The sequence below is a fragment of the Pteropus alecto genome, unplaced genomic scaffold, assembly GCF_000325575.1.
Source record: "Pteropus alecto unplaced genomic scaffold, ASM32557v1 scaffold155, whole genome shotgun sequence".
NCBI lineage: Eukaryota > Metazoa > Chordata > Mammalia > Chiroptera > Pteropodidae > Pteropus > Pteropus alecto.
In genome coordinates this window covers 18,618,172-18,639,162 of record NW_006438113.1, presented here as the reverse complement: position 1 = coordinate 18,639,162, position 20,991 = coordinate 18,618,172, and the positions used below count along the sequence as shown (strand labels likewise).

Sequence of the window (20,991 nt, the reverse complement as noted above, 5' to 3'; positions counted from 1 at the left end):
ATACTTCCTTTTCTTACTGGAAAAATGAGGATGTAAAACCATATGATGATAATAATAACAGGAGGCTTTTTATAAAGTGCTAGTATAGTGAAGAATTAACCTAATCCAAAGAGAGATCTGGACTTTGCCCTCAGCTACTGTGAGGTGATCAGTAGGCCTCTGGAATGTTCTGCCTAATAGGTGTGTGTCTCTGTTTGCCTGGAGTCTTTGGCTATGGGACAATCTAAAGATGTGATTTACTATGAGAGCTTTGCTCAGTATCAGTTGTAACCTCCAGAGGTAGTGATTATTAAAGATATCAGTACAATTTATGGGAGGAAATAAAGACTGAAGCTCAAGTACCCAGATAGTATGTGACTGAGCTCCAATAAAAACTGTGCACAGCAAAGGCTGGAATGAGCTTCTCTGGCTGGCAATATTCTGCATAATGTCACACACTGTGGCTGGAAGGGCTTATTGATGTCCTATGACTTCATGGTCCATGTGTGGACCCCTCCTGTGCATAAGGTACTCTGTGCCCTATGCACTTCTTCCCTTGGCTTATTTTCATTTGTATCCTTTCTCTGCAATAAACCATAAGTGGCAGTATCACAGTTTTCAGTGAGTTCTATGAGTCTTTCTAGTAAATTATCTAACTTGAAAGTGGGTTTAGGAAACCCTCAAACTTGCGATTGATGTCAGAGAGAGGGCAGTTTTATGGGGATTCCCCGAAAACTGTACAGTTGGGTAAACTCACTGCAGTGCTATACTGAGGATTTTTTTACTTATATACCTGTTGCTTAACCTTCACAACTCTATATGGTAGGTACTACTATTATGAAGGCAGTAAAACATAGAAAGAATAAATAAGTGCATCCATATATTAACAGTAAATGGAAGAGTGGGGCTTTGAACCAGGAAATCCAACATCAAGGCTTATGTTCTTAATATGTTATACTGCCTCCTTAGATGACTGCTGAGGTTCTCTTTTTAAGCAATTATGTTCTCTGAACCTATGACTAGATTACCTCTAAGGTCACATCAAGCCATGTAAATCTATGAGCAAACAAGTCTACGGCCATCTCACCCTAAACGAGCCCGATCCCGATCCCGTCTGATCTCGGAAGCTAAGCAGGGTAGGGCCTGGTTAGTACTTGGATGGGAAACCACCTAGGAAGACCAGGTGCTGTAGGCGTAAATAATAAAAATAAAGGATTGTAAACTGACAAGGCTCTTGCAATCTGTGAGGTTGACCAAGGATTGCCTCACCCTAAAAAAAAAAAAAAAAAAAAAAAATCTATGAGCAAACTAATTCATGTAGAAAGCAAACCTTAAATAATCTTCATTGTATTTTTATTATTGTTTAAACTGTCATATTTATTCTTTGTACTATTAAGGACAGATAATAAAAATATTATATCAACAAACATAAAAAGTAGATGTCAAATATATAGAAGAAGCCTAAAATAATCTACTAATTCATTTGGAGAAAACTATTTCCAAAATAAAAAATAAATTAAAATTATTACATTAAAATTTCCAATTTTTTGGAAAATAATAGTTTTTTTTATTGAAAAGACAAATTATAGTCAGGCATAATCCTACTGTTCAAAAAATGACAATTTTCAGTAGATGAAAAATATAAAAGATATATTGATAAAATTTTACATATTTACGATCTGAATATAATTCTCAAACTGAAATAACGTATCTACAAAGGAAAATTTGTATTGGAAAGAAGTCTGAGCTTCCTAAAACTCACTCCAGAAATTCAGATAAATTACTGCAGATTAGTATATTTAGTTGACAATGAAGATATAAATTCTTTCCTTCTACAACTTTAAAATAATTTATTTAGGGTAATTTTACATTTCTCCCTATGACAATTTAAAGAACTACATTCATATCTGATTAGAATGAGGGCATCTATATAAGCATATTTATTAGTTTTTGACTACTTGCCATGTTTAAAGTTGGTAACTTATAAACTTTTTAACATAAATTGGCTGATTATACTTTCCTGTCCTTTGATCTGAGCATAAAAGTAATAGCCAGGAAACTTGCTATAATTCCCAGTAGGGTTTGTTTCACTAGCTAGGACAGAGTTAATTCATCACTTTAAAACAGGCGATTAATCACTATCTAAGATGGGTAAAGCACTGTGCTAAACTCCTAGCAATGACACAAAAATGATTATGACATGATTCCTGTCCTCAAAGAACTTACAATCTAGGAGAGAAAGACAGACATACAAACAAATAGGTATAATACAAAGCAGACTGTGCTAGTTGGTAAAACAGAGGTACAAATAAAGTTCTACAAGAGCACAGGATGGTGATATTAATTCTGGTTGGGGAGATCTGGAAGGCTGGGCCAGCAGAATAGTAGTAGAAAACTCTGCCCTTTAGAAAAATGCAGCAGTGTTACAGCCCAACTGGGTTAGGGTCGAAGCCCCACTCCCCACAGAAGGTTTTCCTAAAGGAGATGGAGCCAGGGCCCTAACCCAGTTAGGTAGGTGATTCGTTGATTTCAATTATGAGTGCCAACACTTTCTTTCCTTGGTGCAGATAAATGTGATTTTACGAATATTTTACTTTATTAAAAAATAAATAAAATTTGACAATATATTAAGTAACTTACATAAAAATGTAAGTTACCTCAGCCTCCATCATCAGAATGACCTCAGGTGGTACTCATACTACAACAAAACAAACAACAACAAAATAATAGACACCACTTCAGCATGTTACATATGTGGTGCTCCAATACATGTTATGCTCTTGATACCTTGGGAAGAAAGATGGAGAGACAATTCTGGAGAAATAACCTTGGTATTGTACTATTCCATATTTTGTTAAAGTTTTCTTTATTTTTAAATTTTAAAAATAAACTTTAGAATAGTTTAATGAGGTAATAGGCTTTTTTTGTCCTGTCATAATTTCAAGAACCAGCAGGTATATAATCACTTTCTACTGATTCTTACAATAAACAGACAAGATACTAAAATATAACCAATGTGTAATATTTAAGTTACCACAAGAGGGGTGAAACAACCAAAATGAGGATAATAAATACAAACATTGTGTTTAAGTATAAGAGAACATGAAAGCAAGTATCATGGGTACAGAATTAGAAACATTAAATTCATAGAGAAAAGAGTATTAGTTTCCACTGTATTTCATTCTATTGCTGCCTCATATACGTCCCTAAAATTTCTCAAATTTGTAGCTATAATATTTTATTATGCTATATGAATTTTTAAACTCTGCATTTCATAATTGCTGCTTATAGATATCTTTAAGCTTCATTTTAATGACCAGATAGGGAAACAGAATCTCAGTCATATGTACTATACATAAATGAATGTTTGCAAACTTTTACGAAACTTAAAATGGTTATTATCTACAGTTTGCCAAACATTCTTATTTCAATTATTTGTTCTATAAATTTTTATTACCTCCTAAAACAAAGAAAGAAAGGAAACATGAAGAAAGACACAATCTGACTGTCTGAATGAAGGGAGATAGCTCCCATTATACAGACTTGCTTTAAATATAAGTGTATAATTCAAAGTCTTGCTATCATAAAATTAGCTGAACAAACCATTAAACAGGTATGACATAAGGTTATATATCTGAAATAATATAAAGAAAGCTCATAGCAAATATTAGAAAAATCCAAAACCTTAATAATTAAAAAGACAAGAATTCATAAAAAATGCAAGTTGCTAATATGAAAAATAGTCATCACATCAAAGAAATGCAAATTAAAACAATGAAGTTATTTTTAAATATCAAAATAGCAGATATATAAATGGTTTAACATAATTCTACACTTCTGAAATTGTAAAAATCCTCTTTTTAAATATGTTTGGGTTTTAAAACAAGATGGTATGATAAGTAAATTAATGCTTGCAGGTGAGGGGGTTTGGGAGTTTAGGATCAGAGAGAGATGAAAACACTCAATACACTGAATGGGGGCAAGGGCAGTTAAGCACAACTTTTAAATAATTTGTGAAAAGTATCAGGAGATTTTTAGATTTTTGTTGCTCTCAGGTTCGTACTTTCTGACCAGTAATTCTACTATGATTCTAAATAGTAAAATAATCAGAGATGCAAAGATTTATGTATTTATCACATTAATCACAGTTATTTATAATCACAAAAAATCAGAAACAACTACAATACCAAACATTAAGGAAATGAATCATAATATGATCAAATGTTACGCAGCCATTAAAAATTGTTAGTCATTACCTGTGAAGAGAAATGTATAGGATAAAACATTAAGTAAAAAAGCAAGTAAAACTAACCTTATAAATAATTATTGTTTAAAAAAACTGAAACACCCTGACAATATTTATACCAAATACCTGAAATAATGTTTCAGTGGCTTTTAAAATATTTCTTTGATATTAATGTAAGAAAATTATTTCATTCAAACATATAATGTTAGACACTGTCAGAAAACAGGGATAACAATGGTTAAACAGATGTCACTTTTTTCTTAATACAATTAATGATCTTATTTAGTTAGCATGTTTCTTTTATAAAACTCTTCAAACTAGCTGAGAATTTATTGTAATTTACTATGTTTTCTTAAATGGATCATTTTCTGATATAAAGTAATTTTACCTGTTCCCCAAACCTATAATTTCACATAAAATATCTGCTATCATCCAAAATGATTCACTCAATTTTGACTAAATTTAACAAACTAAGGAAAATTACATGCTACTGAATGCTTTATAAAAAGTAGCCTCTTACCGTCCACCTACAAAGTCTCACTCAGCAAAGTTGTTCTATGCTACACACAAACCAAATTGGATTAGTAGCCTTTATCCAATTTATGTTTCCTCTAATTAGACAGAATAAACTATATGTGGACTAAATATGCTGAAAGAGTACTAACAAAAAGACATAAAGTTGTTCAACAAAATGAAATCAGTATTTTTAAATTTCTGCTAGATACTTCAGAGCTTCTTTAGGTATATTAATGTATAATCAGCAAGATAAATCTAAGCTTATATTTAGTTTTTATTCTTTTGAAACTGAAAATGCTTAATGAAACTGAAATATCTTACCAATGCAGGCCACTGAATCTGTTTGCTCTTTGATCCCTGAGTCTGGCTAGGGTCGTTCCTTCTGGCCCAGATTAAGTGGTATTCCACCAAGAATGTTGAAAAATCTTCATAAACTCTAACCCACTCTCGTTTATCCCATTCAAGACCATCAAATTCCACATATACCTATAGAAAAGAAAACAAAACTCCATAAGCAATGTAGTGTGATATTTTAAAACATGTATGTCATAAAATTGAATTAGAAAAGACATTAACATATTCATTATTCAAATTAACGTCTCTTAAAACTACTAAATAATTTCTCCCTAACCACATTATAACCACTACTTATTATATGATATGAAGGTAAACCATAAGCTTATTAAGAAAAGCAATTTACACAATGTTTGTCAGTATAGACCAACCAATATCTACTAAGGACATATTAAAGTACTATGTGGATATTGATAATTCTAAAAGCAGAGGTCAGAAAACATTTTCTATAAAGGACTAAATAGTGAATATTTTAGTCTTCGCAAACTATATGGTCTGTGTCATAACTACTTCTGACTCTGGTACGAAAGCAGTAATAGATAATATGTAAAAAAATGAGTTTGGCTTTGTTCTAAAAAAACTTTAATTACAAAGCTAGGCAGCAGTGCAAAGATGATTCAAAGCAGGAAAATAAATCAATGCAATAAACATTAATAGAATGAAGGACAAAAACATGATCATCTTAAATGACAGAAAAAGCATTTGATAACACGCTTTCATGATAAAAATACTCAAACTAGGAATAAAAGGTAACTAACCGCGACATAATAAAGATTGAAAAACCCACAGCTAGCATCATACTCAATTGTGAGACTGAAAGTTTTTCCTCTCAAATAGGAACAAGACAAGAATGTTAGTATTTGGAAAACTTAAGCTGACTCTTAATACGCATTCTATTCCTCCTTTCCTCCACCCCCTCACCCCTCATCTTTTTTCATTCATTCTCTAAAATTATTTCTTCATAGGACTGTTTTCCCTACTAGATTATGAGTTACACTGAAGGCAGTCTTGTATCTTTTTCTTCTACCCTTATATCTAAAGGGTTTCTGTTTCCCTTTATTTAAATCCTGTTTGTTCTTCTGACCTTTTTCAAGTTCTTCAGAATGTTTATAACCTCTCTTCAACTCAAACTTAGCTTTGAACTCCTGTAAGCAGTTATTTTTCAGTTTATGTTATTAAATAATCAAATACTACCCTATAGTCATCAAATAAAATGAGAATATCTTTAAATTATGGGTGCAAAGTCACTGAGGGTAGAGCTGTTACAGTGTCCAGTACAGTGCTGCATATATATAAGTGCTTAGGAAATATTAAGCATGGACTTTTAAACATAGAGACAAACTGGTAAAAGATATGTTTGATTTGGAGACTCTGTGCTGCTGTCCATTAGGAAGCTAGTTAGATGTGCTTACCTATTAGAATCGGGAGAGGGAGGAATACACTGTTCAAGGAGTTAACACCTGTTTCTAGTTATCCACACAAAGTCAGAGCAGAAGCCCAAGTCAAGGAACAAGACTGCTGGCTTCTAAAAACGCATTCTTAGGGGTCGAACTGAGGTCTACCTAGTGTTAAGCAAAGATTTTAAACTATATCAATTTCTCCACTACTTAAAATCTTATAAGATTCTTATATTTAATTATTAAATTGTGGTATAAAAGAGTGTTTGGAAATTCCAGAAAACTGAAGCTGAGACAATGTTCAGGAAAGCATTATCTTTACTTTGCCCTGATGGACAATTAAAATATGATCTTGTTGACAAAATATTTCAGTAGAGAACCTAAAAAGCCAAGGTTTGTAAACATTTCCCTAAAGGACATAAATTCATTATAAATTCTTCCAAATGCAAAGACCTTAATATAAAATTAAAGATTTTAGCATGAAATGAACTTTGTAAACTCATAGCTTATCTTGCATGGACAGCAAAGACTGCTTGTGTTGGCTCCCTCCCAAGTCCCATGGGAAAGATACAAGAGTCCAGGATGGACACCTATTTACACAGAGAGAACACAGACCTTGAGGGGAATTTCCACTTTTATAGTAAAGTGGAAGCAAGTCTGCCCTTTGTTTGGGGGAAATTATTATCTCATCCCTCATTGCTGCTCACTGCAAATACAACTCTGAGAAGTAGCCCAGGTAAAGAGCAGTCAGAGTTTTGCATTTTCTCATATCTAAACCAGAACATGCAGGGATGCTTGGTGCCCATGTTGGATGACCTATACTTACATGGATAAGATCTGGCATCATGGTTAACTGAATCAGTACTAATCAGGCCTTAGAGTTTACTGGTATGTATGTAGGGTGAAGTTTAGGGAGGTGTAGTTTATTTCTATAAACCTGCCCACCTACATAAAGTTCTGTATATACTTACATGGTTGTTCATGAATTACTTTATGTTAACTCTCTCCTCATTCACTTCTGTTGGGACCTGCTTACTTCCCTGTCTTACTAACTAAAAGACAAGATCCTTAAGGACAACGATTAGTATGCCTTCATCTCTTTTGCTTCTTTAGTGCCTGCCACAGTGCCTAACAAACTGAAGTGCTTAGTAAATGTTTTTGAATACGCAGCACTGTGCAAAACACATCACAAGTACAAATAAATGACTAATTTGCAATAAAAGGAAAAGAAAAAAGGTCCTAAAATGCAATATGAATAGTTGCTCTATTTACTAATTTGCCACTGTGTTCATAATTATGTAGAAAAAAGAAAGGGAAGAAGATTTCACTCAGTAAACACCTCTGATTGCATATTGGAGCCAATTGTTATGCACATTAGGAATTCAAAAATAAGAGCTATGCATCAAGAGTTAACAGCCATGGATAGTGCAATGATTATCATTAAAGTAAATATGATGTAAGAAAATGCCTAAGCCAAATGATCATTAAAACTGTGGTAAATACTTTTTCTAGCCCAAGATGTTAGAACAATGAATTCTAAGAACGGGTGGCCAGTAATTAAAAAACTATCACATTTCTCATTTAATACATGTCTTCTACAACAGAAGCTAACATGCACAAATTCTCAGTTTTATATATGTGTAAAAGCTAGCACTGGATGAAGAGCTGTCAGCCTGTCAGAGGAACCACTGGCAAGAAGAATAAAGTATAAGCAGCAGTCATGCAATTCAGTTTCCACTATTTTGCTCATTAAAATTGACCTAACCTTCGAACTTTTCAAACACAATCATTGCTTATGTGGAGAATCTCTTCTACATGGTTTCTGGTCACTTAGTTTGGAGACCTATATTCAATTTACATATATAAAAATAATATAACATTAAAGCTAAGAATTATCACTTTAGAAGTCAAAATGGTATAGATGATAGAGGCTTTGCTCATCTGTTCTTATGACCACATCAAAGTTATGACGAAACACAGAGCAAACAGTAAGCAGAGTTGCCTGGGGTCTAGATGAACAAGCCCTACAACCAGTAAGAGAAATAAGAAATCACCCTGCAATGGGAGAAGGTAGGACGTGGTGAGGATGTGAGGCTGCCTGATCTTGAGTGGCTGAGTGGGAGAGAGGCTGTGGAAGTGGCAGCTGGCAGCTACAGACATTACTCTTAAAGGGACTGTGTCCGCGACCAGACTTTCACAGTGACGGACCTCCTGGCTCTGAGCACCAGCGCCTGACAGCTGTTCAGGGGGCACCAGGGACTAACAAGGACAATGAGTTGTCAAAGTAAGGGACAGAGGCAAGGCTTTCACCCAAGCAGAAGTGCAGGCAGTATCCATTGTTCGTCTGTTGAGCCTTCCCCTCTCCCAGTGCACTGATACAGTACCGCCATATCTGAGATGTCATCAAACTGGGTAACAGAGGTTGCTCCACCCAGAGGAATCCTTGAAATTCTGCCTTCCCCAAATCAGGGCCCTCCTCAAGCCATATCCAGTTGTGTCCTTGGTGAGTTCTGTGCAACTTACAGGGCAAGCGCCAAGATCCACACTGGTGGCAGCTGACCTTGGTTTCTGGCATGTCCTCTTGAGGCAATTATGAGCAACGCATCTGGGGATTGTTTGCTGAATATTAACAGGTGGCCCCAGAGGGACACAGGCTAGGGCTAAACTTGGCCTGCAACTGAAACCCTCTCAAGACTGTGCCACTGGACACCTACCACATAAAGCCACATTAATAAGACCGAGAGACTTAGGAGCTTTGCTTAGTACATAGAAACAGACACAGAAAGGCAGCCAAAATGGGAAGACAAAGCAGCAGAAACCATATGAAAGAACAGAACAGAGATCCAGGAATAATGGAGTCAAGCAATCTAACAGATGCAGAGTTCTAAACACTGGTTATAAAAATGCCCAATGAACTTAGGGGAAGAGTAGATGAACTCAGTGAGAACTTTAACAAAGAGATAAAAAACATAAAAATGGAAATGGAAATTATAAAAGGGAACCAGTCAGAAATGAACACTACATTATCTAAGACAAACAGTATACTAGAAGGAATGAACAGAGTGGATGAAGAAGAGGACCAAACCACCAATATAGAGGATGGTGAAGCCAAGGTCACCCAATCAGAAAGGCAGGAAAAAGAAATCAAGAATATAATAATACTTTAAGGAGTCCATAGGACAAAATTAAGTGTGAAAACGTCTATTTAATAAGAGTACCTGAAAGAGGAGAGGAAGAACATGAGTGGAAAAGCTATTTGAAGAAATAATGATGGAAAACTACCCTAACCTGGTAAAGGAAATAGACATAAAACCCCAGGAAGCTCAGAGAATCCCCAAAACCAGGAACACAAAGAGGCCTACACCAAGACATATCATAATTAAAGTGCCAAAGGTTAAATACAGAGAATCTTAAAAGCAGCAAGAGAAAAGCAGTTAGTTGCCTATAAGGGAGCACCCATCAGCCTGGCAGCTGAGTTTTCAAAAGAAACTATGCAGGACAGAAGGGCTTGGCACAAAATATTTGACATGATGAAGACCAGGATCTACAACCAAGAATACTTTACCTAGCAAAGTTATCATTTCGAGTTGAAGGACATATAAAGAGCTTCCAGACAAAAATAAGCTAAAGGAATTCATTAACACCAAGCCAGGAAATGGTGGAGGGACTTCTTTAAGAAGAAAAAACATGTATCAAAATCATGAATAAAAATGGTAATAACTACATATCTATCAACGACTAGCTTAAATGGAACAGAATTAAGTGCTCCAAACAAATGATAGGGCGGCTGAATGGATAAGAAAACAAGACCCCTACATATGCTGCCTATAAGAGACTCACTTCAGATTAAAAGACACATACAGACTAAAAGGCAGGGAATGAAAAAGATATTGCCTTGATGGACCTAGAGAGTATTGCGCTACATGGAGTAAGTCAGATAAAGACAAATACCACATAATTTCACATACATACAGAATCTAAAGAACAAAATAACAACAATAACAACAACAGAAACAAACTCATAGATACTGAGAATATTTTGAGAGCTACTGACAGGAAGGGTTTTGGGGGGATGGTGAGATGGTGAAAAAGGGCAAAAGGATTAAGAAATACAAATGGATAGTTGCAAAATAGTCATGGAGATACAAATGTAGCATAAGGAAAATGGTCAATAACATTGTCATAAATATGTAAGGGAGAAGAAGGGTACTAGATTTAGTGAGGTGATCACTTGCTCTAACCACTATGCTGTATAACTGAAACTAATATATTATTGTATGCCAACTATAACTGAAAAAAACTCATTGAATTGTACAATGTAAATATGAGCAACTCATTGTCTATTAGATTTCAATAAAGCTCGGGGAAAAAAGAATTATCATTTTAGACTAAATTGTAATTTCAGCTCTGCCATTTTATTTTAGGACTTCTAAAAAAGCCACAGTCATTATTTTGATTGTTATATTGTTAATTTTTTAAAACTGTGGGAATAGTAAAAATATTAGCTATATAAAAATCTAATACACTCATTGGAAAAAAATTCAGATTAGTATGATAGAGTAAACTTTTTGAAGTTAAAACTCATCAATAACTATAACTTTTGTAAGGTCCTATAAGAACGCCTTATTTATTTTTCTAGAAACATAAAACAATGACCAGTAACTAAGAAAAACTCTATTCTTTAACAATATATACTATATCCAATGACATTAAAAAAAATCAGACGTGCTTCTATTGCAAAATCAAGTGATAAAAACAAATTTGGTTTAGTTTCAATAATAATAATAATATTCATATCATATCAACTTGGTGCAACCTAGACTTCATCTTTTATTTACTCTAAAGTAAGAGTGAGCTACACATCACGTGAGAACTATGAAGAGGTCTCAGGTTTGGTTCTGCCAAAACCACCCAGCAATCATAGGCTAAAACTACTTGGCCTCTAAAAACCTTTCATGTTAAAAATAAAAGCATTTGGGGGAGGGAGAAGGGGAATGGCGTAGAGGACAGAGGCTCTGTTCATCTCTCTGGTGACCAAATCGAAGTTGAGACAGAAACAAGGAACAAACAGCAAGGAAAAATCACCTGGAATCTAGATGAATAAACCATACAACTAGAGAGAAATCTAAGAAATCATCCTACAAGCGCAGAAGGTAGGATGTGGCGAGGATGCGAAACTGCCTGGTCCCAAGTGGCTGAATGGGACAGAGGCCATAGCAGCAGCATGGCTGCCAGCAGCCCCAGACGCCTCTTAAAGGGGCCATGTCTGCAAGTAGACTTTCGCAGTGATGCACCTGCTTGCTATGAGCACCAGCGCTGGTTCAGCTGTGCAGGAGGCACCAGAGACTTACAGGGAAACACCGAGTTTTTGGAGTAAGGGCCGAGGCATGACTCTCTGTAGAGAAGTGCCTATGGTATCCATTATTCCTCTATTGAGCCCTCTCCTCTCCCAGTGTGCAGGCTCTGCACCACCAGAGGAGACGTCATCAAACTGGAAAACACAGGTCGCTCCACCCAGAGGATTCCCTGAAACTCTGCCTCTCCCAACTCATGGCCCCACCCAAGCCACATCCAGGTGTGTCCTCAGTGAGTCAGGTGCTCCTTGCTGAGCAGCGCCTAGACTCACACTGGTGGCAGCTTGCCTCAGTTTCTGGCATATCCTCTGTGGAATGCTTACTGAATCTTAACAGGCGACCCGGGAGAGGCACAGGCTTGGGCTAAATTCAATGTGCAGCTGAACCCTCTCAGGACTGTCCCCCTGGATATCTACCACACAAAGTCGCACTAATAAGACTAGAAGACTTAGGAGCTTTGCTTAGGACATAGAAACAGACACAGAAAGGCAGCCAAAATAGGAAGACAAAGAAGCAGATACCATATGAGAAAACAGAACAGAGATCCAGAAATAACAAAGGCAGAGTTCAAAATACTGGTTACAAACTTGCTCAGTGAACTTATGAGAAGGGTGGATTAATTCAGTGAGAACTTCAACAAAGAGAGGAAAAAAACATAAAAATGGACATTATGAAAGGGAACCAGTCAGAAATGAGAGGAGAAGTATATTAAATGGAATAAACAGTGAATAAAGAAGAGGATCAAATGACCTATACAGAGTATAGGGAAGCCAAGGACACTCAATCAGAATGGCATGAAAAAAGAAGCCAAGAATATAATAATACTTTAAGGAGCCTATGGGACACTAATAAAGGTAAAAAATATCCATGTCATAGGGGTACCTGAAGAGGGAGAACAAGAAGTTGAATATATATTTGAAGAAATAATGATGGAAAACTTCCCTAACCTGGTAAAGGAAAGAGACATAAAACTCCAGGAAGCTCAGAGAATCTCAAAAAACCAGGAACCCAAAGAGGTCCAAACCAAGACATATCATAATTAAAATGCCAAAAGATAAATACAAACAGAGAATCTTAAAAGCAGCAAGAAAAAAGCAGTTAGTTACCTACAAGGGAGCACTCATCAGCCTGGCAGCTGATTTTTCAAAAGAAACTATACAGGACAGAAGAGCCTGGCACAAAATATTCGACATGATGAAGACCAGGATCTACAACCAAGAATACTTTACCCAGCAAACATATCATTTAGAGTTGAAGGACAGATAAAGAGCTTCTCAGACAAAAATAAGCTCAAAGAATTTATCATCGCCAAGCCAGTATCACAGGAAATGTTGGAGAGACTACTTTAAGGAGAAAAAACATGTACCAAAAACAAGAATCAAGAACGGTAATAACTACATTCCTATCAACAAGTACTTCAAATGGAAAAGAATTAAGCACTCCAACCAAAAGACAGAGTGGCTGAATGGATAAGAAAACAAAACTCCTACATATGCTGCCTACAAGAGACTCACTTCAGATTAAAAGACACATAACAGACTAAAAGGAAGGGGATGGAAAAAGATATTGCCTTGATGGACCAGAGGGTATTGCACTGAATGAAGTGGGTCGGACAGAGTAATACAAATATCACATGGTTTTGTGTACATGTAGAATCTAAAGAACATAATCAACAACAACAACAAAAGCGGAAATAAACTCACAGATAGAATATTTAGAGGGATACTAGATTGGAGGGTGGTTGAGGGGACAAAAAAAAAGGCAAAGTGATTAAGAGGTACAAATGAATAGTTGCAGAATAGACATGGAGATGTAGAGTATAGCATGGGGAAGATGGTTAATAATGTTGTAATTAATATGTAAGGGGAAAGAGAGGTACCAGATTTAGTGGGGTGATCACTTTACAAGATATATAGATCTCTCATCACTATAATATACAACTGAAACTGGTATATTATTGTATGCTAACTATAAGCAGAAAAAAACTTCATTGAATTGTACAATGTAAATACAAGAAACTAATTGTCTATTATATTTTAATAAAGACAAAAAAAAGCATTAGACTATACTAACATTCTCAAAGTACAGTCTACATTACAAAATCATCATTTTTTGTATATAAATAAGTATGAGGGAAGCCAAGTAAGTATTGAACAAAGTTTATGAACACATAAGTTAAAGTAACAAATGTCTAACTTTATTAAAAGTATTCTCAAGGCTTTTAATATGCCAATGTTCAGTATGTATTATTAATAAGAAAGTTTATCATGAGATTTTCCCAATTTACTTATCCATAAAATCTTCTATCATGGGATACCTAATGGAACAGAATATTGCTCTAAAAAACAGCGCTATAGGAAAAAAATGGATTAGTTTCTCCACAAGATTTACCTATCTACAAACCTATATAAATAATTTGGTAATAAAAAATCAAGGAAGCCAAAAACTGGTCCTGTCTGCCCAAATACTCAAAAATTTTGCATGCAATATTAAATCAATGGTGTTTAAAATGTAATATAGTAAATCTAAACTTTTTTTTTTACTTTAGCACCATTTCAGCTAATGATTTCATAAAGATTAGTGATTTCAGCTGTTACTGTTGCCACTGCTCTTACAATTCTTTTTGTCCAGGACAGAAGGATCTTCTAGGTAGCAAGCCAACAGAATAAGAAATTCCAATGATGCTAGCTTCGATGGTGCCATCCAGAAAGGGAGAGGGTCATGGCACATTCAACCGTGGCTTCAGAGGTTTTGAAAAAGTAGCCTTTGGGGACCTAGCCTGCCTGGCATTTTGATGCTGTCTTGTGGTTTTATATTTCATAATAGTGCGGGGAGGTAAGTTAAGCACTTACTGTAGTGTACTCTGGATTCGGGCTCTGGTTTCTTGGTCCTTGGCAGTCTAATACCATATTGAAATAATGCCATACTGAAACCGGACAGAGACCACAGCCCCACAGACCACCTCCCCAACCATGAACTGTTCCACAAATATAGCCAAGATGAGATTCTCCCAGCATCAGGATGCCAAGCCCCTTCATAGCCAAATAATCTACTTGCCACTATTTTTTATTTTTTTGCATCATCCTCCTATGTGGGTTTAACTCTTTCTTTGAAGAGATGGAAGTCACTGTGGCCTGTCATGGGATATACCATGTGGCTGTAAAACCTCCAGAACTGCTCCACAGAGACAAAGGTGCCAATCTGTCTAATATTCTGTTCACAGCTCTTCTGAGCGGTGGGAAAGCTGGGGATGTTTCTGGAGTACCAGAAAATGTAGTTGTATTGCAGTGGATGCTCTGTTGGTCCTGTAACAATAGCCTTCTTCTTGCTGCTGCTCTGACTCTTGTCTCATTTTGTTTTTTCCTTCTCACCATCTTTTTGCACACTGTTTTCTTCATTATGATCGTGGTCAGAATGTCACTGTCTTTCAATCTACTGAACTTGTTCATCCTCTCATCGTCGCCACTGCCTCATAGAGTCAGTCTAAAGTCTTTTTCATTGAAAACATAAATATTATCTTATGCCTTTACAAAACCAGAAATGTTTAACCATCGTCTAAAGTTCATACATGTTAAAAATCAAATTATCAAATTAAAAAAATAGTGACATTTAGTTTACCACTGTCTAAATGAATAAAGCATTTATTTCAAAAGATATATTGTAAGCAGATATTTTATATAAAAGTAAGTAATCAAATAGAAGGATATGATAAACCAACACGGTTTAAATAGTATTATTACTGGTTTAGAATCATATTTAAAATAAGCTTTCTAGATTATTAATTTTCTAATTTCTAGAAAATTAAAATCATTTGGTGAATTCATTTAATAGCTAAAAAGACATTAAGAAAATAATTTCATATAAATTAGAGAACAAAACAAGGCAACACTCATCTTTTTAATTTAATTCCACTTTACACAAAAAGTAAAGAAATGTAACCATAATTTTAGGTCACTCCAAAAGTCTGAACAATTATAACATTAAGAGGTTCAAAATTAATAGGCACTCATATGAACCAGCCCACGCTTAAGAAGAAAATGTTGGGCAATAATCAATAATTCTAAGAATTATTTTAAAGAAATTGGTTGATCTTAAAAAAATAATGAACTGAAATTTTAGAATTAAACCTGAGAAATATTCTGGCACAATTCAAGGTATAAACAGTTTGAAACAATATTAAGTAGCTTTTGGATTAATGATTTTTAACTAATATTAAGATTTACAATTATAATTTCTTAATGGAAACTGAGTTTTAGTGTTTTAAGGAGCTGTGTCTCCTTTAGTTATAAAAAAACAATAGTTTTTGAGTTACATCAGTCTTTACAAGTACTACACAAAATATAAGGCAGGCCTACAGAGCACATGTGCTATAAACTGACATGTTTTTCACACTAATCTCAATGCAGGAATTCACACACTGTATTCTTTCCATTTATTCACAGGTCACTTAGAATTCTTAACTATCAGCTGCATTGCCATGACTTCAGAGGTAAGCATGAAAAAAAAGGTTTTTTAATAGCCCGAAATGATAATCATCAAAGACCCAAACACTAAAGTAGATGATGCCCAACCACAATAAAGTGTGTGAAGAGAAGAACCTTTGATGAACATTAGGCTACAAACTGCAACAATCCAAGGAAAAACTCAAAAGAGAGAAGAAATGAATAGAGAGAAGAAACAAGTAAATTATCCATGAAGGATAGACATCCTTGAAGGCTTAAGGAGCATTCACTTTGACCTTAGTCTCATTCTGTTTTATATGGGGCAAGGGAAGGAAATAGAAGACTAGATATAAAAAGCTGAATTTTTGCTCTATTTCATTAAATGTAAGAAGGTAATGTCTACCCTCTCTGGAGACAATACTTTTATAATATTCTCTTTGGAGATCACTGGGTAGTAAGAATTATGTATCTTTAAACAGTACCCAAACACTCCCTCTGTCCATCAAGCTTAGTTAGTAGACAGAAGAAGGAAAAGTCACTCAAACAAGTTAACAAGGACATTTATTTGCCATCCTCATCATTAATTAGAAAATGCAATACAAAATTAAATTAAAATTCAGCTTTATAAAAAATTTTGTGGTAAAATATAACATAAAATTAACCACTTTAACCATTTTAAGTGTACAAGTGAGTGGTATTAATTACATTTAGTGTTTTACACCATTACCACTATCCCCAAAACTTTTTTTATCATCCCAAACAGAAACTTTTTACCCGTTATGCCAGAACACACATTACCCTCCTCCCCAGAGTCCTTTGGTAACCTTTAATCTACATTCTGTCGCCAGAAGGGCTTGACACAAAATATTCAAAGTGATGAAAACTCAGGACCTACAATCAAGATTACTCTACCCAGCCAAGCTATCATTTAGAATCGAAGGACAGATAAAGAGCTTTCCAGACAAGAAAAAGCTAAAGGAGTTCATCACCACCAAGACAGTATTACAGGAAATGTTGGAGGGACTTCTTTAAGAGGAAGAAAAAAATAGGTATCAAATATGAATAAAAAATTGCAATAACTACATATCAACAAGTACTTCAAATGAAAAAGAATTAAATGTTCCAATTAAAAGACAGGGTGACTGAATGGATAAGAATACAAGACCCTTACATAGGCTGCCTACAAGAAACTTACTTTAGATTAAAAGACATACACAGAAAGAAAGTGAAGAGATGGAAAAAGATATTTCATGATGAATCTAGAAGGTATTGTGTTGAGTGGAGTAAGTTAGATAGAGAAAGATAAATGCCACATGACTTCACGTATGTGTGGAATCTAAAGAACAAAATAAACAAACCAACCAAAAAAAAACCTCATAGATACAGAGAACATTTTGAGGATTACCAGATGGGAGGGGGTTAAGGAGGTCAGTGAAAAATGGAGAAAAGATTAAGTACAAATTGGTAGTTACAAAATAGTCATGGAGATATAAAATATATCATAAGGAATACAGTCAATGTAATTAAAATAATTATGTACAGTGTCACAGGGGCACTGGATTTATTGAGGTGACCAGTTTGTGAATTATATAGATGTCTAATCACTATTTGTACATCTGAAACTAATACAATATTGTACGTCAACTATAACTGAAAAATGAAAAATATTATTTAAAAAAAAGCTGGGACTTTCCTTCCACTGTATATAACAGAAACTGTACTATGTTCTTGTCTATAAACCATTGGTCTTTCTTTAACTGAGCCCCAGAAAATACTGTAATAGGCAGTTAATCAATCAAGTACCTGGGGCAACTCAAAATCATCACTGATATTTTTTTACAGATTTGGTGTTCCATTTAGTCTTTTCAAAGAGTTATTTAGCCACAGGTAAAACTATTTCTTTGATATTTTACAAGAAAAATCAAGTATTTCTGTTTCCTATTTTAACACTACTGAAAATTACTTCTGGTTTTACTTTGTTTAGCATTTTTAACTCCTCCCACTTACGTTCTGTAACAGAATTTTCAGAAAGTTAGCGCAGAAATAAAGAGTTGCTATAACAATGTAAAATAGTAGTAAATGGCCTTTCTTTATACTATTTATAAAGAACTCAGCACTGGAGATTGGTAACAGATTAGTAAAATTAAAATATGCTTCTGTTTATTGATCTGTTTGAATTTATGTTAATAAGACATTTAATTATTTGGGATAGAGAATTATGCTACTTTATTAACAAAGACAACTACTAAAAGAAGTGTACTTTTTTAGGCGGAAACAAATGTACTTTAGGGAAAACCTACTAAGTTCTAAATACAATATTTGTATGTGGAAATAGTATCGCTATCTATTAGAAAAAAGTAACTTAGAAATGAGCCAAAAGGCTCCTAATGAGCCAAGAAAGATGTTACAAATGCTATTCACTAAAGGCAAATGCACTTTACCCAAAGGCAAATTCTATCATTTTCAGTCAGAGCTTATTGACATACTATACAGATAATAATAATGAACTACACTATATGATTTCCAAGTCTAAAGCAGATTATAAAAACAAAACAGGGAGAAAGCCTCTAAGGACATGCTTTCATAGCACCCTAAAACTATATAAAGTTTAACAGAGACTACAGAAAACCTTTTACCATAGTACTCAAAATTGGTCCTAAAGTAGTACTACCGTATTATAATTCAATATTAAAAGGACATTTGTTTACCTGAAAAATACATGCAAAAGGTTAAAAAACCTCTACCATATACTTTCATAGCAACACATACCTTGCCTTTTACACCATGTGATACAAATGAAATATGCTGTATATATTTAATGTCTGTCTCTCCTACTAGTTTGTAATAAATATGTTTAGACACAGAAAAAGTCTAAATTTATATCCAGAATAGTTTAAAATGATACAGAAATGTATTTTAGAAAGCTCTCATGGAAAATGTGTTATAACTTATGTAACATCTATAGACCAGCTTTACTCATAATTACCAAAATTTGGAAACAAGCAAAATGTCTGTCAATAGACAATAAACAAGTTGTGGTACATCCACACAATAAAATATTACTCAGCAATAGAAAGAAATGGACTATCGAGGCTGTCAAGCTATGAAAACAAATGAAAGAACCTTAAATGTATATTGCTAAGTGAAAGAAGTTATTCTGAAAAGGCTATATACTACATGATTCCAACCATATGACATTCTGGAAAAGGCAAAAGTACAGACAATAAAAAGATCAACAGTTGCCAGTGGTTTGTTTGGGGTAAAGTTGTATAGTTGGGAGCACAGGAAATTTTTTGGACAATATAACAATTTTGTACCATACCGTAATGGCAGATATATGACATTATGCATTTGTAGAAATCCATAGAACTATACAACACAAAGGGTGAACCCTAATGTAAATTTTGTTAATAAAAATGTATACATATTGTCTCATCAACTGTAAAAAATTACCACACTAATGCAAAATGTTAAAATAAGGAAAATGGTGGAGGGAGATTGAGGGTGATAGGGTATGTGGAAACTGCTTTCTGCTCAATTTTGCTCTAAAGCTAAATAAAACTTCTCTAAAAAATAAAGCTTATTTATTTAAAAACTGAAGTCTATTAGGTTTTTCCCATTGGCTGTGATATGGCATATAATGCCTTTGTTCAAAATAATCAGAGAAAGCAATAGTCTGCGTCAAAATGAGACTTTAATAGTGTCACAAGAAGGTATATAACCATTTCATATATTAAGAAGGAAAAAACAGGATGGAAGATAACTTTAGAGCAGGGACTCTAGGTAGCTCAGCGCCCAGCATAATACACATTTACATGTAATAAGGAACTAGTACAACTTTGAAGGATCCAGGGGATGTAAAGGATAGACAAATCATTAAGACACAACAAATTCATAATAAAACCTATTTATAACTACAGTACATTTGACAGAGAAAGAGACATAGAATCGAATCATAAATTTACTATCTTGAAGCCAAAAGATTAACACGGGGCTCCAAAAGTCAAACAAATTGTCTTTACATTTTAACATAAATCCACTAATGGATTTTCTAGCCCTATTAGGTAGAGGTCATTGGAAATAAGTAAAGATGTTTTCTACATTTTGATCTCTTCTGCACAGGTTATCCTCTTTATGTTAACAGAGAACACACACATAGAACTCTCTATTCCCCAAAATATGTGAAAAATAATTTGGCAACCCAGGAAATTTGAATGGTTTCTGACTCAACTTAAGTAAGATCAAAGGAACTGAGGTCTAAAGCAATCCAAATGATCTCTCCAACCTAAGTACCAAGGATCTGTGGTGTAACTATGTCTTGGAACAGACCTAATGATGGCTTTGCAATGGCCCTTGGTAATCACAACTGTTATCTTAAACATGTATAGAACCAGTGAAGTACATGATAGGGATATAGCACATAATTAGGTGATTCTCATAAGCCTAGAGTAATTTTTTTCTTTAAATATAAAATGCTTAACATGATGGTAGGCCCTAGATTTCAATTAAAAAAAAAAAGACTTAGAATCGCATCATTTTCTTTCTGAAACAGAAAAAATATATACTTATATCTCAAAATAAGTGCTCAATCTTAGTATAAGTATACTTATTCAGATAGTGGATATTCTGGCATCATAATAAAAATGTTAGTTTTAATTAAAATATTGGATGACTTAACTGCTTAAGTGTTATTTATCCCAATG

The 20,991-nt window shown here is 34.4% G+C and overlaps 1 protein-coding gene and 2 pseudogenes across 5 annotated transcripts in view; 1 reads left to right on the top strand and 2 right to left on the bottom strand.

The window, feature by feature from the left end:
- Positions 1–20,991, bottom strand: part of JMJD1C (jumonji domain containing 1C) — a 302,235-nt gene that overhangs the window by 162,054 nt on the left and 119,190 nt on the right. For all 5 annotated transcript variants that reach the window (XM_025049371.1, XM_025049373.1, XM_025049365.1 and 2 more), the window contains exon 2: positions 5,063–5,227. Coding sequence is in view for 4 of the 5 variants with exons in the window: in XM_025049373.1 (XP_024905141.1) it covers positions 5,063–5,227 (165 nt within the window). In the remaining variant the exon portion in view is untranslated. The remainder of the gene's footprint in view (positions 1–5,062; positions 5,228–20,991) is intronic.
- LOC112482813 lies at positions 1,050–1,174 on the top strand (annotated as a pseudogene).
- Positions 14,566–15,295, bottom strand: LOC102878414 (annotated as a pseudogene).